General features: G+C 46.6%; 1 protein-coding gene across 2 annotated transcripts in view; it reads left to right on the forward strand.

The window, feature by feature from the left end:
* Positions 1 to 2,591: 2,591 nt before the first annotated feature.
* Positions 2,592 to 18,371, forward strand: part of USP7 (ubiquitin specific peptidase 7) — a 77,327-nt gene continuing 61,547 nt past the window's right edge. The window contains exon 1 of one of the 2 annotated variants that reach the window (XM_082312776.1): positions 2,592 to 3,205. In XM_082312776.1, coding sequence (XP_082168902.1) covers positions 3,124 to 3,205 — 82 coding nt within the window. In that variant the 5' untranslated portion in view covers positions 2,592 to 3,123. The remainder of the gene's footprint in view (positions 3,206 to 18,371) is intronic. The other variant, XM_082312775.1, reaches the window with a different exon arrangement.

Genomic DNA, 18,371 nt, shown 5'->3' on the forward strand with positions numbered 1-18,371 from the left:
ATCTAGAAACAATCAAATCACAGTGCTACAATCACTGGCTGATGGTATAAAATGCCTACTATTTAATTATTTCAGAAATGCATTTGGGATTATTATATACATATATTTAAAATTTATTTCCTCTTAAATGTAAGTACCTGAATCAATTTTCAATTATTTTTTTTTTTACTCACAACTATTTTCACACAATATAAGAGACATTTTCATGTTTTTTCAAAACATTATAAGGTACTTCGGTTCGTGTTGTAGCTGGACTCTGAAAAGATGAAGTTCACTTAAATTAGGAATATACAGAAAGGGGGGTGCTTGATTGCGATATGCTGTCTTCACAAACCAGTGATATATTGTTTCTGGTCCAGTCACCGACAGGAAAATTCCTGCCTCTCTTCCATACTGCCCTTTCCACAGCGAAGGGTTTGTACAGGTGTATTTTGCATGACTTCTGCTCCTCTAAAACAACAGAAGAATTCAACAGTTTTGGAAAATCAGCTGCCTTAAAATGAACTGAAGCTCAGAGAAGTTTTTGTATGTAAAAGAATGTTTTTAACGCTTATGATAACATCAGCTTATGGTTAACTTTAGGGATTCATTGTTAGCAGTAGTGAATTTGTTTTCCTCAGCTGATCCTTGCCCACAATCCCAGTGTCCATGGCTGAAGAATCGGGTAATACCCCGTAGCCACCTTCTTGTTGTGACATACTGGTTCGTCCTGTATTGGGGATCACCTGTGGAGGGAGGACGGACGGATGGATGAGTTTAAACCTGTGTATGATTTAGGAGGTTGGAATGGAAGTCATTAGGAAAGAGCAATTGTTCTGGGAGGTAATTATAGGGAAAGACTGGTGGTGGGGAATTCAAAGCTTAGGACGTGGAAGAAACTGCAGATATGTGCATCCATCTCTGTCCAAGCCTCTGTCCAAATCACCCTCTTTTGCTGAGATACTGCAAACCCAGGTTTAGCAGATTTGTCATGATTTTGCCTGGGTCAATAGCAACAAACCTTTTCCAGGTTTGTAAATAATTTTTCTTTAAACAGCTTTTGAGAATTGACAGGAACAACAGGGAAAGTCAGGATGTACTTTTTGGAAGGTAAACTATCAAGTGTTTTTAAAACCTGATCTTCCCACTAAGATCCTCGACTTCCCTTATTTTTCCTCTTTCTAGCCCTAGAGTTTTACTACTTAAGGCAGTGCTTCAGACTTTGGAATTATTTTCCTCTCCTGCCCACCCCTGCAGACTCCCTTGTTGCTGAGAAGGGGACAGCTGGAGCCCAGACAGGCTGGACTTGTCCCCCAGATTGGTTTTGATTTGCTCATTTTATAAACTAGAAAAATAAATAAACTTTTAGTTCACTTATCCACTTGCCATGAGACCAGCACTGTCTGCTCAGGTACATTTTCAGTCCCTTCAGGAGGCCCAATTTTGCATGTCCTGAGCCCTTCTCTTCAGAGACTATCCTGCTGCCTGGGTTTCCCAGGACCGTGAAGCAAACGCTGTGCTGTTTAATGCAACTCTCCACAGCCTTCCAACTACTCTCTCATCCCTAAGTGAAGTTGTTTCCTCCGTTGCTCTAACCCCAAACTGGACTGGCCAGGTGTTCACCGGCTCCCCTGCCTTCTCCTTCCATCAGAGGGAAACAGATTGGTCTGTTCCCTGGGAGGGACGACGTCCTCCACACAAGGCTCATGAAAAATAGTGGCATGCAGGCAAGGAACAGTCTTGTTTACAGCAGATTTCTCTCCTTCCTCTTTCCATGCGTCATACAAACACGTCCTTCACCCGCCTGCCCATGCCCTACAAGCGCGGCAGCCCAGGGGCCGGGGGCAGCAGGGTGCCCTGCCAGGGGACGGAGCCCCGAGCGGGGCCCACCTCAGACACGGCCGGCGCCCGTGCCCCCCGCCCGGCCGTGCCCCGGCTCCGAGGCCCGAGCACAGGGCTGGGAAGGCGCTGCCAGGCCCCCAGCCCGCCCTGAGCCCCGCGCCCAGCCTGGGCGCAAGGGGGAAACCCGCCCGTGGCGGGCGCGGAAGCCCGCGGGCCCCGGACCGAGCCCAGCGGGTCCCCCGCGGGGCCGGAGCCGCCCGCAGCCCCTCGGCAGGCCCCGGCCGGGCCCGGCTGCGGGGGGCTGCGCGCCGAGGCGCTCCCCGCGGAGGCGCGGGCGGGCCCGGGCTCCCGCACGGCGAAGGCAGGGCGCGGCCCCGGGCCTCCGTCAGGTGGAACCGGAGCCTCCGCGCCGGGCCCGCGGGAGCAGCGGGTTCTCCGCTCGCCGCGGCCGGGAAGGGCCCGGCGCTTCGGCCCCTCGGCTGCGGCCGCGGCGCTGCCCGCGCGGCGCGCAGGTGGCGGCGGCCTGCGGGGAGGCCGCGACGGCGCCGGCGCCCGGGCCCGGCCCCGGCCCCTCCGGCCCCGCCCCTCCGGCCTCCTGTGGCGGCGGCGGCGGCTGCTGTTCCCGGGGCGGCCGCGGCGCCGCCTCCCCCTCCCCGGCTGGCTGGGCTGCCCCTCATGCGGATGTGACATTTCACGGCGTTTACCGCAGCCGCCATTTTGAGACAGAGAGCGCTGGCGGCGGCGGAGCGGCAGCAGCGCGCCGGGGCACAGGCAACGGGGGCGGCCCGCGGGCCGGGAGCAGCGAGCCGGGCGTCGGCCAGCGGCTGTGCCGGGGCGCTGGGGGGGGGCGGGAGGGCAGAGGAGGGGCCCCGCGGCGCCTCCCCGACTTCGCAGCGCCGGGGACACCTCGCCGGGGGAGGGGGAAGCGCCGGGCGCCGCCGCCGGGCCCTGACTCCTGGTCTCCCGTCCCCCCCTCCCCTCCTCCCGGTCCCCTCCCCTCCGGCCCCCGGGGAAGCCGCCACCCCCGGCCGGTCCCACCTCCCCACCCCTTTCCCCCGACCGGGTGCCGCCGCCGAGATTGGGCGAATAGCGAGCAAATACGTGCGCGTCTCGCTGCCTCCGCCGGCTGCCCGCTCCCTGCCCGCCGGAGCCCAGCCGCAGCCCCCCGAGGCGGGTGCCCAGTCCCGGCCGCTGCCCAGGCCCCGCCGCTCCTCCGCCCCTTCCCCTCCCGACACAGGCCTGCAGCCCCCAGCGGGAAAGGCCCAGGCCGCCGCCGAGCCCGAGCCCCAGCCCCAGCCCGACATGAACCACCATCAGCAGCAGCAGCAGCACCAGAAGCCCGGGGAGCAGCAGCTGAGCGAGCCCGAGGACATGGAGATGGAAGGTAAAGCCGGGGCCGGGCAGGGCCCCGCGCCCTCAACTCTGAGGAGAGTTTCCCCCCCCCTTCGCCCCCCTGCCTCGCCGCCGGCTCCCGGGGCTCCCCCGCCGCCGCGTCCCCCTCGGGGAGCGCCCGTCCTCCCGCCGCGGTGAGCGCGCCCTCCCCTCGGAGCCGGGGCGGCCCGCAGCCCGCCGTCCCGTGCCCGGCCGCGGCCAGCCCCGCCGGCCGGGGTCCCCCCTCCCGGGGAGCGCTGCCCGGCGGCGCTCCGGCGGGAGCGGGGCGGGGGGGTGGGACGCGACGGGGAAAGTTGCGGCGGTGCGGAGCGGTGCGGGGCCGGGGGAGGCGGCCCGGGGGGGGCTCCGCAGGAATTTGCATCGCGGGAGGGGGAGGGCGCGGGGGAAGCGCTGCTACAAAAGGGGACCCGCACCCCCGGGGCGAGGCGTGCGGCCGTGAGCCCGGACCTCCGGCCTGGCGGCGAGCGGGAGCCTCCCGCCGGGGGTGGCGGTCGGGGGGCGAGCCGGGGTGGAGGGGGGGGGCGGCGGGGGCGAGCAGCCGCGCCCCGGGGGGGGCCCGTCCGGCCTGGGGGGGGGCCGGGGCTCCGTCTCAGAGAAGTTGTGGTGTCGGGGGAGGGTTTTGCCTTCCGCGGGGGAAGGGGACGCGGCTGTCCCGAGGGCTGCCTGGCCCCCGGGGCTGCCGGGCGGTGAGCGGCGGGCAGCGGGGCCTAGCCCGGCCCGGCCCGGCCCGGCCCGGCCCGGCCCGGCCCGCCGCCCCCGCTCCCGCCGGCGGGGCGGGCGGTGGGCTTCAGCCCTGCCCTGCCCGGGGCCGTGCGGGGCGGCGCGGCGGCTCGGCCCGGCCGCTCATTGTATGCAGGCAGCCACGCTGCTCGCCATTTTTAATTAACCCTTCTCTGAGGGTTATTTACAGAAACCGCTGCCGGCCGGGCCTAGCGCGGGGTCGGCGGGCTGCGCTGACCATGTGTAGCGCCTGCACAGCCCTCGGCCCGGATCCTGCACCGTCATGCAGTTGCGCTGGTTTCATAAAGGAGGCACTACATTTTCAGGCTTGTTCCCCGCTCCCGTCCGGTGTAGTCTCCGGCGGTGCCTTTAGCATTTTTTTTTTTTTTGCATTGTGTTGTTATTTTTACACGCCCTCCCCCCGCTTGGAGCAACACCCTCCGTCTGAATTCAAGGATGTAAAATTATTCTGGGCAAATGCACGGTGGGGTTTTGTTCCCTAAGGAAGGGCAGCCACAGCACGCTGCTCCTACCGATGGTATTTGACTTGGAGGTCAAAAACACCAACTACCTAAATATCGTTTAGAATGCCTGGCTGTGAAGATGCCAATTCTGTTACGTTTTAATCAACAGTGACATAAATATTCACCAACACGAGATATTTTGCTCAGAAACGTGACAATCGACTTAGCAAATGTACCTTTCAGCTAAATAAGAGCCATTGAAATCAGGAGGAGCAAAGGTGTTTTAGTGGAAGTTTGTCACAGTGACTGTGAGATTACATTTCAAGATTAGAAGGTCATTACATAAAGCCTTGCTTTCCTACACGTAAATCTCTATTTCATAAAATAATAGCTAAAACTTATTTACTATCATCTTATTTGCTAGCAACTAGTTTTGGTTTTGCTTTAGAAAAATCTCCAAACTGGTGTTTGTGTGCCGTGTGGCAAATATGTAAAAGGAGATGATTTAAAATATACCTTATATTTGTTTGTATGCATACAGATATTACCATCTTGCGGGGTATATTTTCCAGCAGATTGTTTGATAGCCTTTAGTAATCTGCTTTTTCTCAATATCTTTTTCAAGTCCTTTAGAATATGGACTGTATTTAATGTTTTTATTTTGATTTTTATGGGCTTGATGCTCTACCATGCTGGGCACACTGCGAAATGCTGAATACAGTTTAGAGGTGTCCTGAACTTGTCTGGATTGCATCCCCTCTGTCAGTGGGGATACAGGAGTCCAGAATACATGCAGAAATCAGTTTGATGGTTGTGGAAATCTTACACTGGTGGCCACCTCCATTGGAGGGGTGAGGAAAGAGTCTCTGCGTATACCAACATAGCGATGCTGAGAATACGGCGTTATATCGGAAATCTGTTTGAGATCTATTAGGCTGCACACAGCTGATTCCGGGTGATATTATGAACCTGCTAATTTGTGAGCGTTTACAGAACTGTCCATTGATGCAAAAACAAAACAAAAAAAGTTTAGCTTTTGGAGGTTTTTTTGCAATACTTGGTTTTTCTTGAGAAATGGGTTTACAGGATTGCAGAGATCAGATTATTGCTAACTTTTAATAAAAGTTGACATCATGGGTACATATTAATTTAGTGTGTAAAACAGTGTTCATCATCTTAATGTATGGGTGTTTGTGCTTTCTTGAGAGATGCTTTTAAGCAGTGAGGAAAATATTTAATAACATGTAGTTAGCTTAATTTTAACATGCACAGAACGGTGTCGGATGCCATTCTTCAGCGAGTGATCACGTTAGATTTGGGAGGTATGTGAAGAATGCGCAGTGGAAAATTGCACATCTTGATTTTGAATTATGTGGAGGTTTGCTTATTCCGTGTACAGCCATACTAGATGAACAATTTTGATGAGTGAAATAACCATTTCAGACGTAATATAAAAGTGTGGAATTAAACTCTTTAGCATTAAATCAGATATGGTATTTCGAGTGTCTGCTCTCATGACCCTGTTTTTCTCCCTTCCCTTTCCCTTATGACTAATTTACTCTTGATGACCTTATGGACACTCTGTGTAAATGAAAGTTGTACTAAACAGGGCTGTTGGGACTTCAGGAGGGAGAAGGACATTCCCTTTAGAAAGAAAAATTAATCTCTGCATCACGAAGGGAAGACGCAATGACAGCCTTGATGAGGGGCAGGTACCTCAGCAGGGCCAGGTGTGGTGCAGGCTCACCTAGTTGCAATACCTAGCTAGAATGCTGTGGTGTTACAAATCACCTCCTTGTGTTAGTCTTCTGTTACCTGTGGATGTTGTTTGTAATCAGCTTTAGCCTTACTGAGGCTTGGCAGTAGTGATACGTGGACAGAGAAACTTTAAATTTATGAGAACTGTCAGCAGAGGTTGCGTCCCCTCGGCTGAAGGCTGAGGGTACAGTTGGACAAACACAGCGCTTGCTGCTGCTCGTTTTCATCCCGTGTACCACCCCAGCGGCTGGGCTAGCGCACCTCCCTGTGACTATGAAGGGCTCAAAATTAAAAACAAAAAGTGGGATTTTAAAACGTAGTTTAGGTTTTTAATTTGGTTCACCCTGCAGCCCCATGTAGTGGTGCATGAATGTGGTGAAGGTTTGGCACTGGGGCGGGAAGGAACAAGAAGGGCTGCTTGAGGTGGCATGGATGCTGGCAGTTATCTGGCCAAATTCTGTCACCGGTCATGGATTTTGTGTGCACTCCTCATCCATTGCCGCATAAAAGCGTGTGATTCTGGCTGCCGTGGCTGCCTTTGGGCCGAAACAGAGTGGGAGTCTGCAGGTGAGCTGTTGGTGCCTGAGTTTTAGACAAATTAACAATTCTGGGGTAGTGATTAGTAAATTATCCTGTAGAAATTCTGAAGAGTTTATTTGTATGCCGAATAACTGTAGTGGAAAAAATAAATAATAGTTTTTTTGTACTGTAAGGTGGGTATGTAGGTTGCTTTATCATGCAAAGAATTACGGCTGTTTGGTTGCTGGTGAGTTGCTCTATAAAGTGTAATTGAATCCAAATCCCGATACTTTATATATGCTTCCTGTAACGTCTTTTCACAAATGTGTCTGAACTTCAAAGAACTTGGCTTAATACAAACCTACAGTTACGTATTTCATAAAGTTCTTTCATGGAAAGTCTCATTTGCAGCTTAATAACTCTAGGTTTCCCTTGTTTATAGTTTGAATCTTCTTTTTTGTAGGTTCAGCCTCTGCCCGTAGTTACGTACGTACGTGTGTTTCGCAGTATGGAAGTTTCTTTTCCGAAGTAGCCGGCACAAGCTTATCGAGACAGTGTCGCAGTCCATGAACGCGCGGTGACTGGTAGTTCAGGTCGCACACTTGCGTGCTCCTCGTGTCGGCTCTGCAGCCTCTCGGGGAATGCCGCCTTTTCAGTTTTTCCCTGGTTAGGGCAATTTAAAGTTGAGATTTGAATTCCAGGTGAAATGACGCAACGTATTTACAAAGAACAAGAAAAAAAAAATGACATATCTGTGCATGTATATATGTGAAAAGTTTAAAATTGGACTGTCCTGCAGTTTCTGTGCAATTGAAAGTTTGTGTTGCTTGTTGCTCATTCCCGTTTTGCTCACTACTGACAGAATTTACTAGATTTCTGACCCACTGTGTGATACTGGTCTCAAGTATGTAACTTATTTTTTTTGCCTGTCTTCTGAATGCTTACTTCCCTTTCATATTTTGTCCTCATTAGTATTCTCAGTTCCTGGCAATTTAATATCATTTGCATACATAACATGGTGTTCGTTTCTTTTTTTGCCTGCTTCCATGGCTTTCTCCTGAAGGCCTGCATCCCTCTCTTTCCCTGAGCTCCTTCGCTGTCTTCTATATTGCTCCTGGCCAAGTGGTGATAAAGTGAGGCTGTATGTTTGAGAGGAGAATATGCAGACTAAATTGATCATATGACTGTGGGTCTCTGCTTGTTTATATGTTCTTCCTGCCCCTTCCCCTCTCCAGCCTTGACATTTTTCCATGAAATAGATGATGCTCAAGTGAGGGGAGATAAAAACGCTGATGCAGCAGACAACAAGCAAAATTAAGTTAATTCTGAGGTTATACCTAGAGCGAAGAACCAGGCCTGGCCTCTTATTCCCAGTAACGATAATGTTTAGTACCTCTGAAAAGAGCATGCTTGGCCCTGGGAAATGATGTGCGTTGCATCGTTCTCAGATGGCCGCTTCGTGGCAATCGAGAAAGCGGCATTGGTGACTTTTGAAGAGTGCTAACTATGTCTAGAGTTTCTTCTGTGCATTCTTCATGAACTGGGTACTCAATAGGTTGTCAGGTTTAGTAAACTTTCTGTGAAGGCGAAGTGGAATAGTGGAAAATGTGTGTAAAATTCAGAGGGAAGTGTAGATAGCACGCTATTCAGGATGAACTATATATATCAGACTTCCTTACTCCACTCCAGTTGTTTTATGCTATTGACTGAATTCAGAAGAGAAGTAAAATCTGCTGCCTGTCACTACTAGGAAGCTATACTAAGTAAAGTAGCAAGTTGTGTGTGTAAAAGTAATATAAGCCCAAACTTTAAATAGCAGATGGAGATAGTTGTTTGAGACTGAATCAGTTTCCTTGCTGCAGAATAATTTATCACAAGAAAATCTAAACAGTGCATCCAGCCTGTAGCAGTTAAACCAGTTTAGCCAGTACATCTTGCATGACATCATTTGATATTTGGGTTAAGGGTGAAAATGAACTGGTTTAGAGCTTGTGAAGCATCCAATTTTTCTTAAATGGTAATAAATTTAAAATAGGGCATTGTTTTCTTCAGTTTGTGCTTTGAGGTGTCTCAGATCAGTTGCTTTAATTTAACTTTATATCTTGTGGCTGTAAAAAGTTGGTTTTGAAGGAGTAAAATATCGGGTGGCTTGCAATACAAGGCATTAGTAATCCATAGCAAGTGTGCTTTTCCCCCTTAAATACATATGTATATTAATCTATGTAAAATCTGCTATGTGCTAGTTAGACATTACCAGCAATAGGATTAACAGTTATTATAAAGTGTCTTGGCAAGTAGAATGGGGGCTGGAGACTGGCTATTTTACTTGTCAAGTTATTAAATGTGCAGTGTAGTTTTCTAAAACTTTTTTTATTGGTCACTTAAGATAACGTATTTTGCTCCGATGGCTTTAGTGTTTTAATTTGATACACTAGCAAGAAGGGTGAAAGTGCACCTAATCAGTGGCAACGGCTGTAGCATAATGTATCTGTGCATATTGTTACAGGTTTGGACTTAACACATTTCAATATTTCTGCTAAACCGTTTTTTTTTCAGCTTGGCTTACTGATTGTAGTAAAACAAGCTCTGTAAGTTTAGAAACACTGAATGGGGATTGAATGACTTGCCAGCAAAACGAAGAATGGTCAGCTTGGCAATAATGTTTTATTTTGACTTGTATTTGCCTAGTTTCCCTAGAAGGCTGAGGTTTTGTCAACTAGAAATAATTAAGCTCCTGGAAATTAGTAGATGGATTTTTGAAAATACTGAAGCTGTACTGAATGTTAGCGGTTTGGGGAAGACAGTGTTAGTCTTTTACCATAGTGCCTAGGAATCTTTGGGATTCTCTTCAGAATATAAAAACACATTTGAAGACTGTTTTATATTGGACTTAATATGCATCTAGAATAACACAGCTTGATTGTTCAACGTAACAGCATGTGCATATTTGTTAAGCAAAATCTCTTAAAAATATGGAGATTAAAACTAAAGGGTAAATTTTGATAAAACTAAAATTCTGTCTGTAATCAGTATAGTATATCTCAGTTTGTGTTTTTGATTGCTGTTTGGCAGCTGTGTTAAACATTACCGAAATAAGTCATTCCTGACCCATTTAATAGTGAAGATCTAAACGGAACCATCGTGCTTTGTGGCATCAAGCATCCTAGGAGAACTGGACGTTCAGTGCCTGCAAACCTGGAGTTCTCCGTGACTGCAGGTGTAAAGCGAGCTCCAGAGTGATGCTGCTCAGAGAAGATGTGGCAGGAGCATCCCGTTTAAATTGGGGAAGAGAAGACACGCGTACCTCGGCTTATTCTTGCGTAGATGCTGGTATGTGAAGACAGACAGTCTTCCAGGCCTCCTGAACGTCTTGGGGTTTTCCTTATCAAAACCAGCACCTCGACTTGCACTCTAAAGCGTATTGCAAGCCAGAGGAAGACAACGTGGATAGTGAGCTGGAATGTCCTACGAGAAGAAAGTTCAAAATAGATTATTTTTTTTTTTTTTTTTTAGCAGTACTGCAGTGTTTTGCAGCCTAGATAGGCTATGATAGGAAACATCGTATAAGTGCTGGAAAAGAGAACTTGGAGCTTTGTTTTGTATGTTAAGGCATTGAATGCACTCCAGTAAAACTTGCTTTAAATGCAGAAATCTGTGAAAATTCCTAAGGTCATTTTTCATAATTTCCCTTTTCCTAGTGTAAATAGGAAAGGATGTGTAGGAGTATCATTGGTGTTCACCATAGCTCTAAGCTTGATCATCTGGTGATTTCACAAGGTGCAACTGTAAGGATGTTCTGAAAAAAATAGGGCATCTCCAGCTGTGCATGTGTTTTTTAAAGATCTAAGGAAAATTTTGGTTTAGGGCTCTAAATGTGGTGTTATACCAATACAACAATTGGATGAATTTCTTTTGAGCTGTGTTTAAAAAACAGAATGCTTGTGTGTTTCCACAACAGAGATTTTTCTTCCCCTGTGTTTCAGAGAGTTATTTTCTAACATCACTGTTATTGTCCAGCAGAACTTAGATGGAGGTTTTGATAAAAGTATGAGGGTGCAAATGCCTATTAAAACTTGGCTAAGGTTTTGAATTCCAAATCCACGTTAGTGGCTTAATATTCTTACTGTTAAATAGATCAGGGATCAGTGGTGTAAATTTGTTTCATAGAATGGCTAATTTGTGAATTAAAAATGTACAGACTTTAAATCTGTAGTACATGTGTTAGTGAACGAGTTGATACATGTAAAGAGAAGGAAAATTATATTTTTAAGAAAAGAAACTGACTTCCCAGTATAAGATCAACATGTTATTCTGTGACTAGATAGGAAATTTTTGCTGTAAAATTTGCTTCTGAGCCATGAAAGCACGCGGTCCCTCGGGACCCAGCAGCAGCTCGGGGATGCTCTGCAGGCTGGGGGGAAATCTGAAGCCGCCCTGCACGGGTGCTGGGGCAGGCGTGCCACCCCCTCGTGTTGCTCACCTGTGCGGTTCAGCCCTTATCTCTTGGTAGAGGGTGAGGACTTTTGGGTAGGCATTTTACACTTGCACGTGTTCTGCAGTTTTGCTGCTCTGGACGTGGTGGTGGCGGCAGCGGCGGGGGGTTGTGGCTTGTAGTGATATGAACATTCTGGTTTGCAGGTCTTAAGATCAGAAAGGTTGGCCACCCTGCTCCTGGGGTCTGTATTTTCATGCATCGCCATTTTATCCATCAGCTGTGACAGGGACCATTACCGATCTGGTCCTACTAGCCCGCCCCAGCCCCTGTATGACTAGCGGAGTGTCTGTGTTGAATTGCACTTTAGCACTATACAGTTTTTGGATGGTAACCTGTTTCATTTTTTTTGTCTTGATAGTCTCTGATTACTGGAAAAGAATGAAGAGATTAAAAAGTGTTGGGGCAGTCATCAGGGTTTTTTTTGTTTTTAATTCCCGCCCCCCCCCCCCCCCCCCCCCCCAAATACATTTTGTTTTAGGCAGCCAAGGCGGAGTTGGCAATCCTAGTACTGGGGCATGGTGGTTTCTGCATCATCTTTGGGTTTTTTTTCAAGAACAGAGATAGCTTCATTTGGAGGTGGGGAAGGACTTGCGTTCTCCCTTCCTGCGTGTAAAGCCAGGCAGCTCTCCTGATGCGGCCGACTCTTTGCTGTTGTTGTTCGGTTGTTGTGAAATACGTCTCAGTTACATATCATCAGAATATTTCTGGTAACTATAATCAGGTAACAATTTTTAGACACAAGTTTGCCTTCACAGCATGTCTTAAGTATGCCACTTAGATAAATGGTTGGTTTGCTTCTGTTACTGATGTTAGAGCTGACTAGACACTCAGATGCTGGTGCATGGGTTTACAGGCTTCAAGTCCTAAGACAATGTGAGATGTACTTTTTTTTAAAGGAAATCTGCTTAAGCAGAGGCTGTGTGAACCCTCTTATTGTTCATTAAATCAGGCTAAGGATAGTTAGATTTCCTTCTTCATTGGGAGTAGCAAGGAACTGACCTCTTCTGAAGAATTTTTCACCTGGTTAAGTGTTAGTTGCTTAATAATATCGAGGGCTGAACCTAATTTCTGGAGAACAGTAGATACTATTAGAAGTTTGAACACAGAACTCAAACGTGTCTGTAAATTATATGAATTAAACAGTGGGTCACAAGCCACATGCAAAACCCTCCTTGCTAATAGCAATTGCAGTAGTGGTGTTTCACAATTTTCTTCTGCTTTCCTTTCCCTCTTATTCTTCCTGTGTGGTTTTTATCTCCTCTGTTTCAGTCTGACTGTTTCAGATACTTCTTGGACTTCAACCCTGCACCAAAAAACCAGTCCCCTTAAAAACTAGCATAACACTTTGCAATATTTCTGTTATGCCATGAAGGCAGTAACTGTAAGTTTTGGTTTGTTTTTGTTTTTTTTTTTTTTTTTTCCCTTCTTAAAGTGTCCTTACAGTTGAGGAATTAAAAATAAGCAGCAGTAAAATCAAACTAAAATCTGCCAGATTACTAATAATTTTTTAGAGTAGTTTATTCTAAAAGTTTAACCACAGGATTTGATAATAATTGTTTCTTCAAATGTTTTGCTTCAGTTCCGAATTGATTTTAAGATATTTTCTTGCTCTCAGCAGATATGTCTTGGTTTTTTTAACCTGTTTTGTTCATTGGGCTCATGCTTCAGCTTACAATCTGTGCCCTGAAGTGTATCATCCAAAGTAGGAGAGGGTTGGCGTGGGTGGGATAGGATCCTTCCTGGAAAGGATGCTGTGCAGCTCCTTTGCTTACCAGTGGAGCTCTGCTGGGGAAACCCTCTCTTGATCTTGATAATAGCACAGATTAAGGGGAAAAATAATTAAAGTGGCACAAAAAGGGGTCTTGTTTCACCTGTGTTCATTGCCCGTTCATAAGCAACCCTGTTCAGCCGTGGCTTTGTTCTGTCCCCTCTGCTTTGCTGGAGATCTGTAGTGAAATGGGTGGGTTGTCCCGTCCCTGCAGCTGAACAAAGCTGAGCGGGCTCTGGCGGAGAGCAGGGTGTGGAGGTGTCAATGAGCCTGGGGACTGGGCGCGTTGGCATCGCCAGGGGAGAAATGTGTGTGGAACCGCAGCATCTGTCTTCAGACTTTTAAACTTGGGATAAAAACACTTCAGCTTTATTGGTCACTGACCTCTCTTGCTGGATTAAGAAAACATTCTAACTAATTCTTTAAGACCTTTCAGCAGCCTTCGATGTAATCAACTGAGAGGTGTTAACATTAATGCAGTGAGGACCGTGCCTCAAGTGGTTCTCTTCAGTATGCTTGTCTGTTGTCGTACAAATTCCGCATGTGCCAGAAGCATTTGTATAAATCCATATTGCAAACTAAGAATGAAGATGAATCAAAATTTAGATACTTTGTGGCACTTTTGAAGAGCAAAAGTGAAGTCAAATCCAAGAAAAGTTCTTGGTTGCTTGAAGTACAGCATGGTCAAGGTCTGAACATGAGCCGTGGGAGCCTTCCTAGTGCCTTATGTGTCCCAATGTGTGAACACGTGCTTTTGCTAGTAAAGTTATACTAGTAGCACTGAACCCAACGCAGAGCACGTCTTCAAGGCCCATTTTATTAGAGAGTATTATTATTGTTACCTAGCTTTTGCTTAAATGGGTATAGTGGAAGCCCACTCGCAGTTAGCAGGTGTGCGTGCTAGACCTCTCTGGATTCAGAGGCATCAAACATCTCCCACATCCAAGGAGTGTCTCTTAGCTGGTGCGGTGTCAGGTGGCTGTGCTGTGCAGCAGGCCAGCTGAGAATAGCGCCTGCAAGAAAGAGGAGTCTAACCCAAAACTGAGCACAAGCTGCAGGGAAGGTCCTGGATTTTGGTCTGGGCACCAGACTTCATTGTATCAGATGACTTTTATATGCTACTGGGAGCCAGGAGAAGAGTTTGTGTCTAGTTCGCTCTTAACGCTGCTACGGAGAAGAGGTATCTTCTAGAGCAGTTTTTTTTGACCTCTGCACCTCCCTTTTGCCTCCTCGCTTGCACTGACACAAGTGTGTGGGAGCACATGGTAAACGAGATGAATGAAGAGATCTGAATTTAAAGTAACTTCCTGATTTTGGGTTTATTTTTAACCTAGCTCAGTTCACTGGTCTGCTTTGTTGTTTGGCCCCACAAACAAGTGGGTCAGCTTGACTGAGCAGGCAGGAGGGAGAGAAAACTCTTAAGCCATTAATAACTTCTATAACTTTTTTTTTTTTTTAAACTTTCCCAAGACCCTTTATTTGGCACCTGGGCCTGTCTCCCCCAAGAAACGCATTGGGGGACAGGGCTGTAGCAAAGGTCCAAGGGTGAGTATCAAGTGCAAGCTTACAGAGCTCTTAGTGCAGACGCGTGGTTTTACCGTTATAAAAATTGAATGTTGTTCAGATGCAAACCCCTTCTGGGGATGAAATTGTTCCCATTCCAGGTCTGCTTCTGAATGTCTTCACTTCTGTTACTTTTTTTTTTTTTCTTTTGTGCAAGGGTATTCCTTGTAGCTAAAAATAGTCTCTTGCATTTTCCAACTTGAAGATACATCTCAAGGATCTTCATCTTTCTCACCTGTACTAAGTGGGTTACTATTTTCTGATTTAAGTACCTATTAGAATCTCAGTTACCTCAAATCATAATCTAAATGTATTTGTGGGGGTTTTAACCTCCTGTCCAAATTAGTTTTCCTTCTGATATTTTCAGCACAGTGATAAAAATTTCCAGGTCGCATTCGGTTGGTGCTTACGGCAGCTCTTCTGTCAGCCAAGCTCTCTGGCCAGTGTAATGGTCCTAATTTAAACAGGAGCCACTGGTTTCTGGAATGTGGTTGGATCATACAGGTTTTTAGCAGGTCTGTTGAAAGAAATTTTAGAGTTAACCTGCTTCCTAGTCTGGAAAGTTTACAGGAGAAGATGTGTGAAATTTCGGTCATTTTAAATTCAACTTAAAGTATACCTATTGCTATTAGCATCATGTTCACAGGTTAGACTTAAGAATATAAAACGGGCTTAGTACCGATCAGCTTAATGCTAGATAGGGTCTAGTTAATGTAGCTGGAGCAAAATATTAGCATAGATTAACTGGGCTAATGTTAATTTTTGATATCTCATTTTTAATATACCTTGAAATGCACATTAACCGCCTCAGGTGCATGCTTTATTAAATCAAAGGATAGGCGTACAGCAAAAGTATTTGAAATTTTGGCAGGATACAACTTTGTAAATAGAGAGATATTTGTGTTCTCTGAAGTAAGACTTTTTTTTTAAGTAAGTGGAATTGTTGAGTAATTTGTGGGTCATTTCTATCCTAAATACGGACAGTTGCATGCTATGAAATGCTAATTAAACTCTTGGTGTTACAAAGCCATTCTTGGTGGTATTGTTGCACTTTTGATTTCTACATCATGCTCAGAAATTTGAGGAGGGGTTGTTAATTTGGTAACTTCTCCAGTGGGGCTGCATCGCACCCCCGTAGCCGCATGGTGTGCCAGGCCAGTTAACCTGGCCACCGGCCTGTGGCTGGCAGCGCTCTTTCCTCGGGAGCAGTCTCCCAGCTGGGTGACTTGCCGCGGGGATGGCAGAAGCCTCCTTTATGCCCCTGTGTTTCCTAGGTGAGGGTGCACCAAAGGTAGAGGAAGGGGTGCTGTGGGAGAACAAGCTTTGAAAACAGGCCACTACTTCCAAAAGAATAATTTTGCCCTGCCTACTGGTCCAGTTCAGAAGAGCACCTGGAGAAGTGGGCAGCTGAGAAGAGCGCCTTGTTCTTGGTTGCAGCCTTGTCTAGATGCTCTTTGGACCCGAGCAGAGGAGAGGCTGGAGGGGTATCTGCTCCTTTTCCCCCACCGCCACTGAGAAGATGGTATGTTAACTGCCTGCCAGGCAAGGAGCGGTGCCAGCGCGCAGATGGGTAAGACAGAATTTCTAGTGGTATATGTTAACTTCAGAAGTTCAGCTTATATTCAAAAGATAGCTGTATACTTGGTTATATTGAGGTGGGCATTTCTGGGAGCTGGAACGCTTTCCTCAACCCACCGTATTTCTCTCCCATGTAAATTCACTCACTGAGATCTGTAACATCTGAGTCGTGTCGTGGTTGAATGTATGCAGCTGCCTACTGGATTTTGGACTGTCCCTGTGATATTCAGCAGCAGCAAAAAGCTATTTTAAGATGATATTTTAATGGTAGTTGAGTACCTGGACATACCTGAATAATTTGCTTTATGGCCTACCCAGATTGTTTAACCACTTGCTGTGTTGTAAGATTTAGGAGAAAGTACAAATTGCTGTAGCTATGCCACTTGTAGTGGTGAGAAATACCTTCTTTCCACCGGTTCTTTCGGATGTGTTTTTCAAGCAACAGTAATCAAATGTAAGGGTTAGAGTTAAGTTGTTGGAGCTGTATTGAAATGCGTGTTACCATTGTAAAAAGTTTAAAAAGCACCAGTGCAGGTAGTGGTATGCACCACCGGCAACACCAGCTTTTCTGTGTACATCGTGTACGTGCTGTGGTTTCCACTGATCCTCTCTGTATTTCTAAACAAAACTCAAAAATGCAATCCAGTCTTGAAAATCCTTAATGACCTAGAACTCATGCTTTTTGTCTACTGTTTTTCTTTCCTGTTTCACGAGGGTTATGAACCTGCATAAGCAGAGATTCTGATGTTGGGTGTTGAGAAACTGTATTGCTGGCACTTGGATTGCTGCTGGATAGATCTCGGTCTGAGATCTGGCCAAGCCAAGTACACCAGCGTATGAATTAAAGTGTAGGGGTTGTTTCTTTGATCCCAGATAAAATATTCATGTAAATTGACTATTACAATAATAGTATCAGTAATAGCAAAATACTACTAAATACTGTAAATAATACCAACACTCTTGTTTCTGATTTTATTCCTCACTTGTGGAACAGAAAGTGAGAAAGCTCTATCTTTGATCCAATCTTTTGCCTATTTGCGTACTACTTAAAATTGATAACAGAAATCACATGGAAACTGTGCGTGTCCAGCAGGCTTTTTTATGCTCAAAATGCCATTCCTCTTAAAAATATTCCATATTTATACATTAAAAAAATTAAATGGGAAAATAAGGTTTAAAACTATCCCTAGAACAGTAATTGTAACATGCAATTAATGCAGCACAGGCAATGCTGTCATGTAACAGGAGTTTGTCACTTAGGGATGCCATAATTCTGCCGGAGTGCTTTGGACACCAGCGCCTTCGGGTTTAGTTTGCATGCGTGCAGATGGGTGAGGGGTGCGTTTGGTGGTGGATCTGGAATAACCTTTCCTTTTCCCCGGTAGCTGGAGCTCAACATTCAAGTGGATGTTCCCTGTACAGCTCGGCAGGGCGAGTTCAGAATCGCTGTGCCTGAGAAGGAAGGTTGCAGGGATTGGAAGGGTGCTCGGACTTCAAGAATGATGGATTGTATGAAGTGACAGGGAATAAACACTGTTGGCATTGAAATTCTTACATTTATAGCCTTTCTGTTTGCTTGTGAAATTTGTGGAGTTGGTTGCTAATAGCATTTACAGAAAATAATGAAAATACTCCCCTTCCCACCCAGAAACTTTAAAAACAAATGTGGCTGCAAACACTGCATCTGTTAGGCAGGTATGATGGCAGAAGCAATAGCAAAAGCTAAAACCAGGTGCCTGTAAGATACATTGAAAGGTGTTTCTCTTTGTTCTGGGGTCATTTATTCTGCGTCAACACTTTGAGGCAAATACTTAAATTTTCAAAGAAGGGGAGAGTGGCGTTTGCAGTGTTTTTTACAATGAAGGAACACGTTTTTTTATCTTGGATTGTGCAAGCCAGCAGGAGTGGGTGTGATATTTCCCCTGTGCGTGCAGCCTGTCCTTGCGATGGACGTCCTCTCTGCTGCCGTACAGCTGCGTGTGGGTTAAGTCCCAGGGCCTTGCCTTGAGAAGGGGAGTATGCGGAGAGCCTACAGCTTGATAGAAGAATAAAATCCCAGAGATCTCTAGCATCCCACAGATTATCATCTGGATGTTTAGTGAAGTCTCTTGTTTACGCAGACTGTCTAAGCCAAAGTGAGAAAGACATCCATCCCTTGTCTGTGTCTGTCTCCTTTTGGTCTTGTGGGGCTTCTTTGATCTTAAACAGTGTGCTGAACATGCATCGATAGTAAAACATCCACAGGGACATTAAAATACCTGAATTTGGCCATATGAATTAGAGCAAATCAAAA

This window comes from Platalea leucorodia, assembly GCF_965183815.1.
Source record: "Platalea leucorodia genome assembly, chromosome: 5".
NCBI classification, from domain to species: Eukaryota; Metazoa; Chordata; class Aves; order Pelecaniformes; family Threskiornithidae; genus Platalea; species Platalea leucorodia.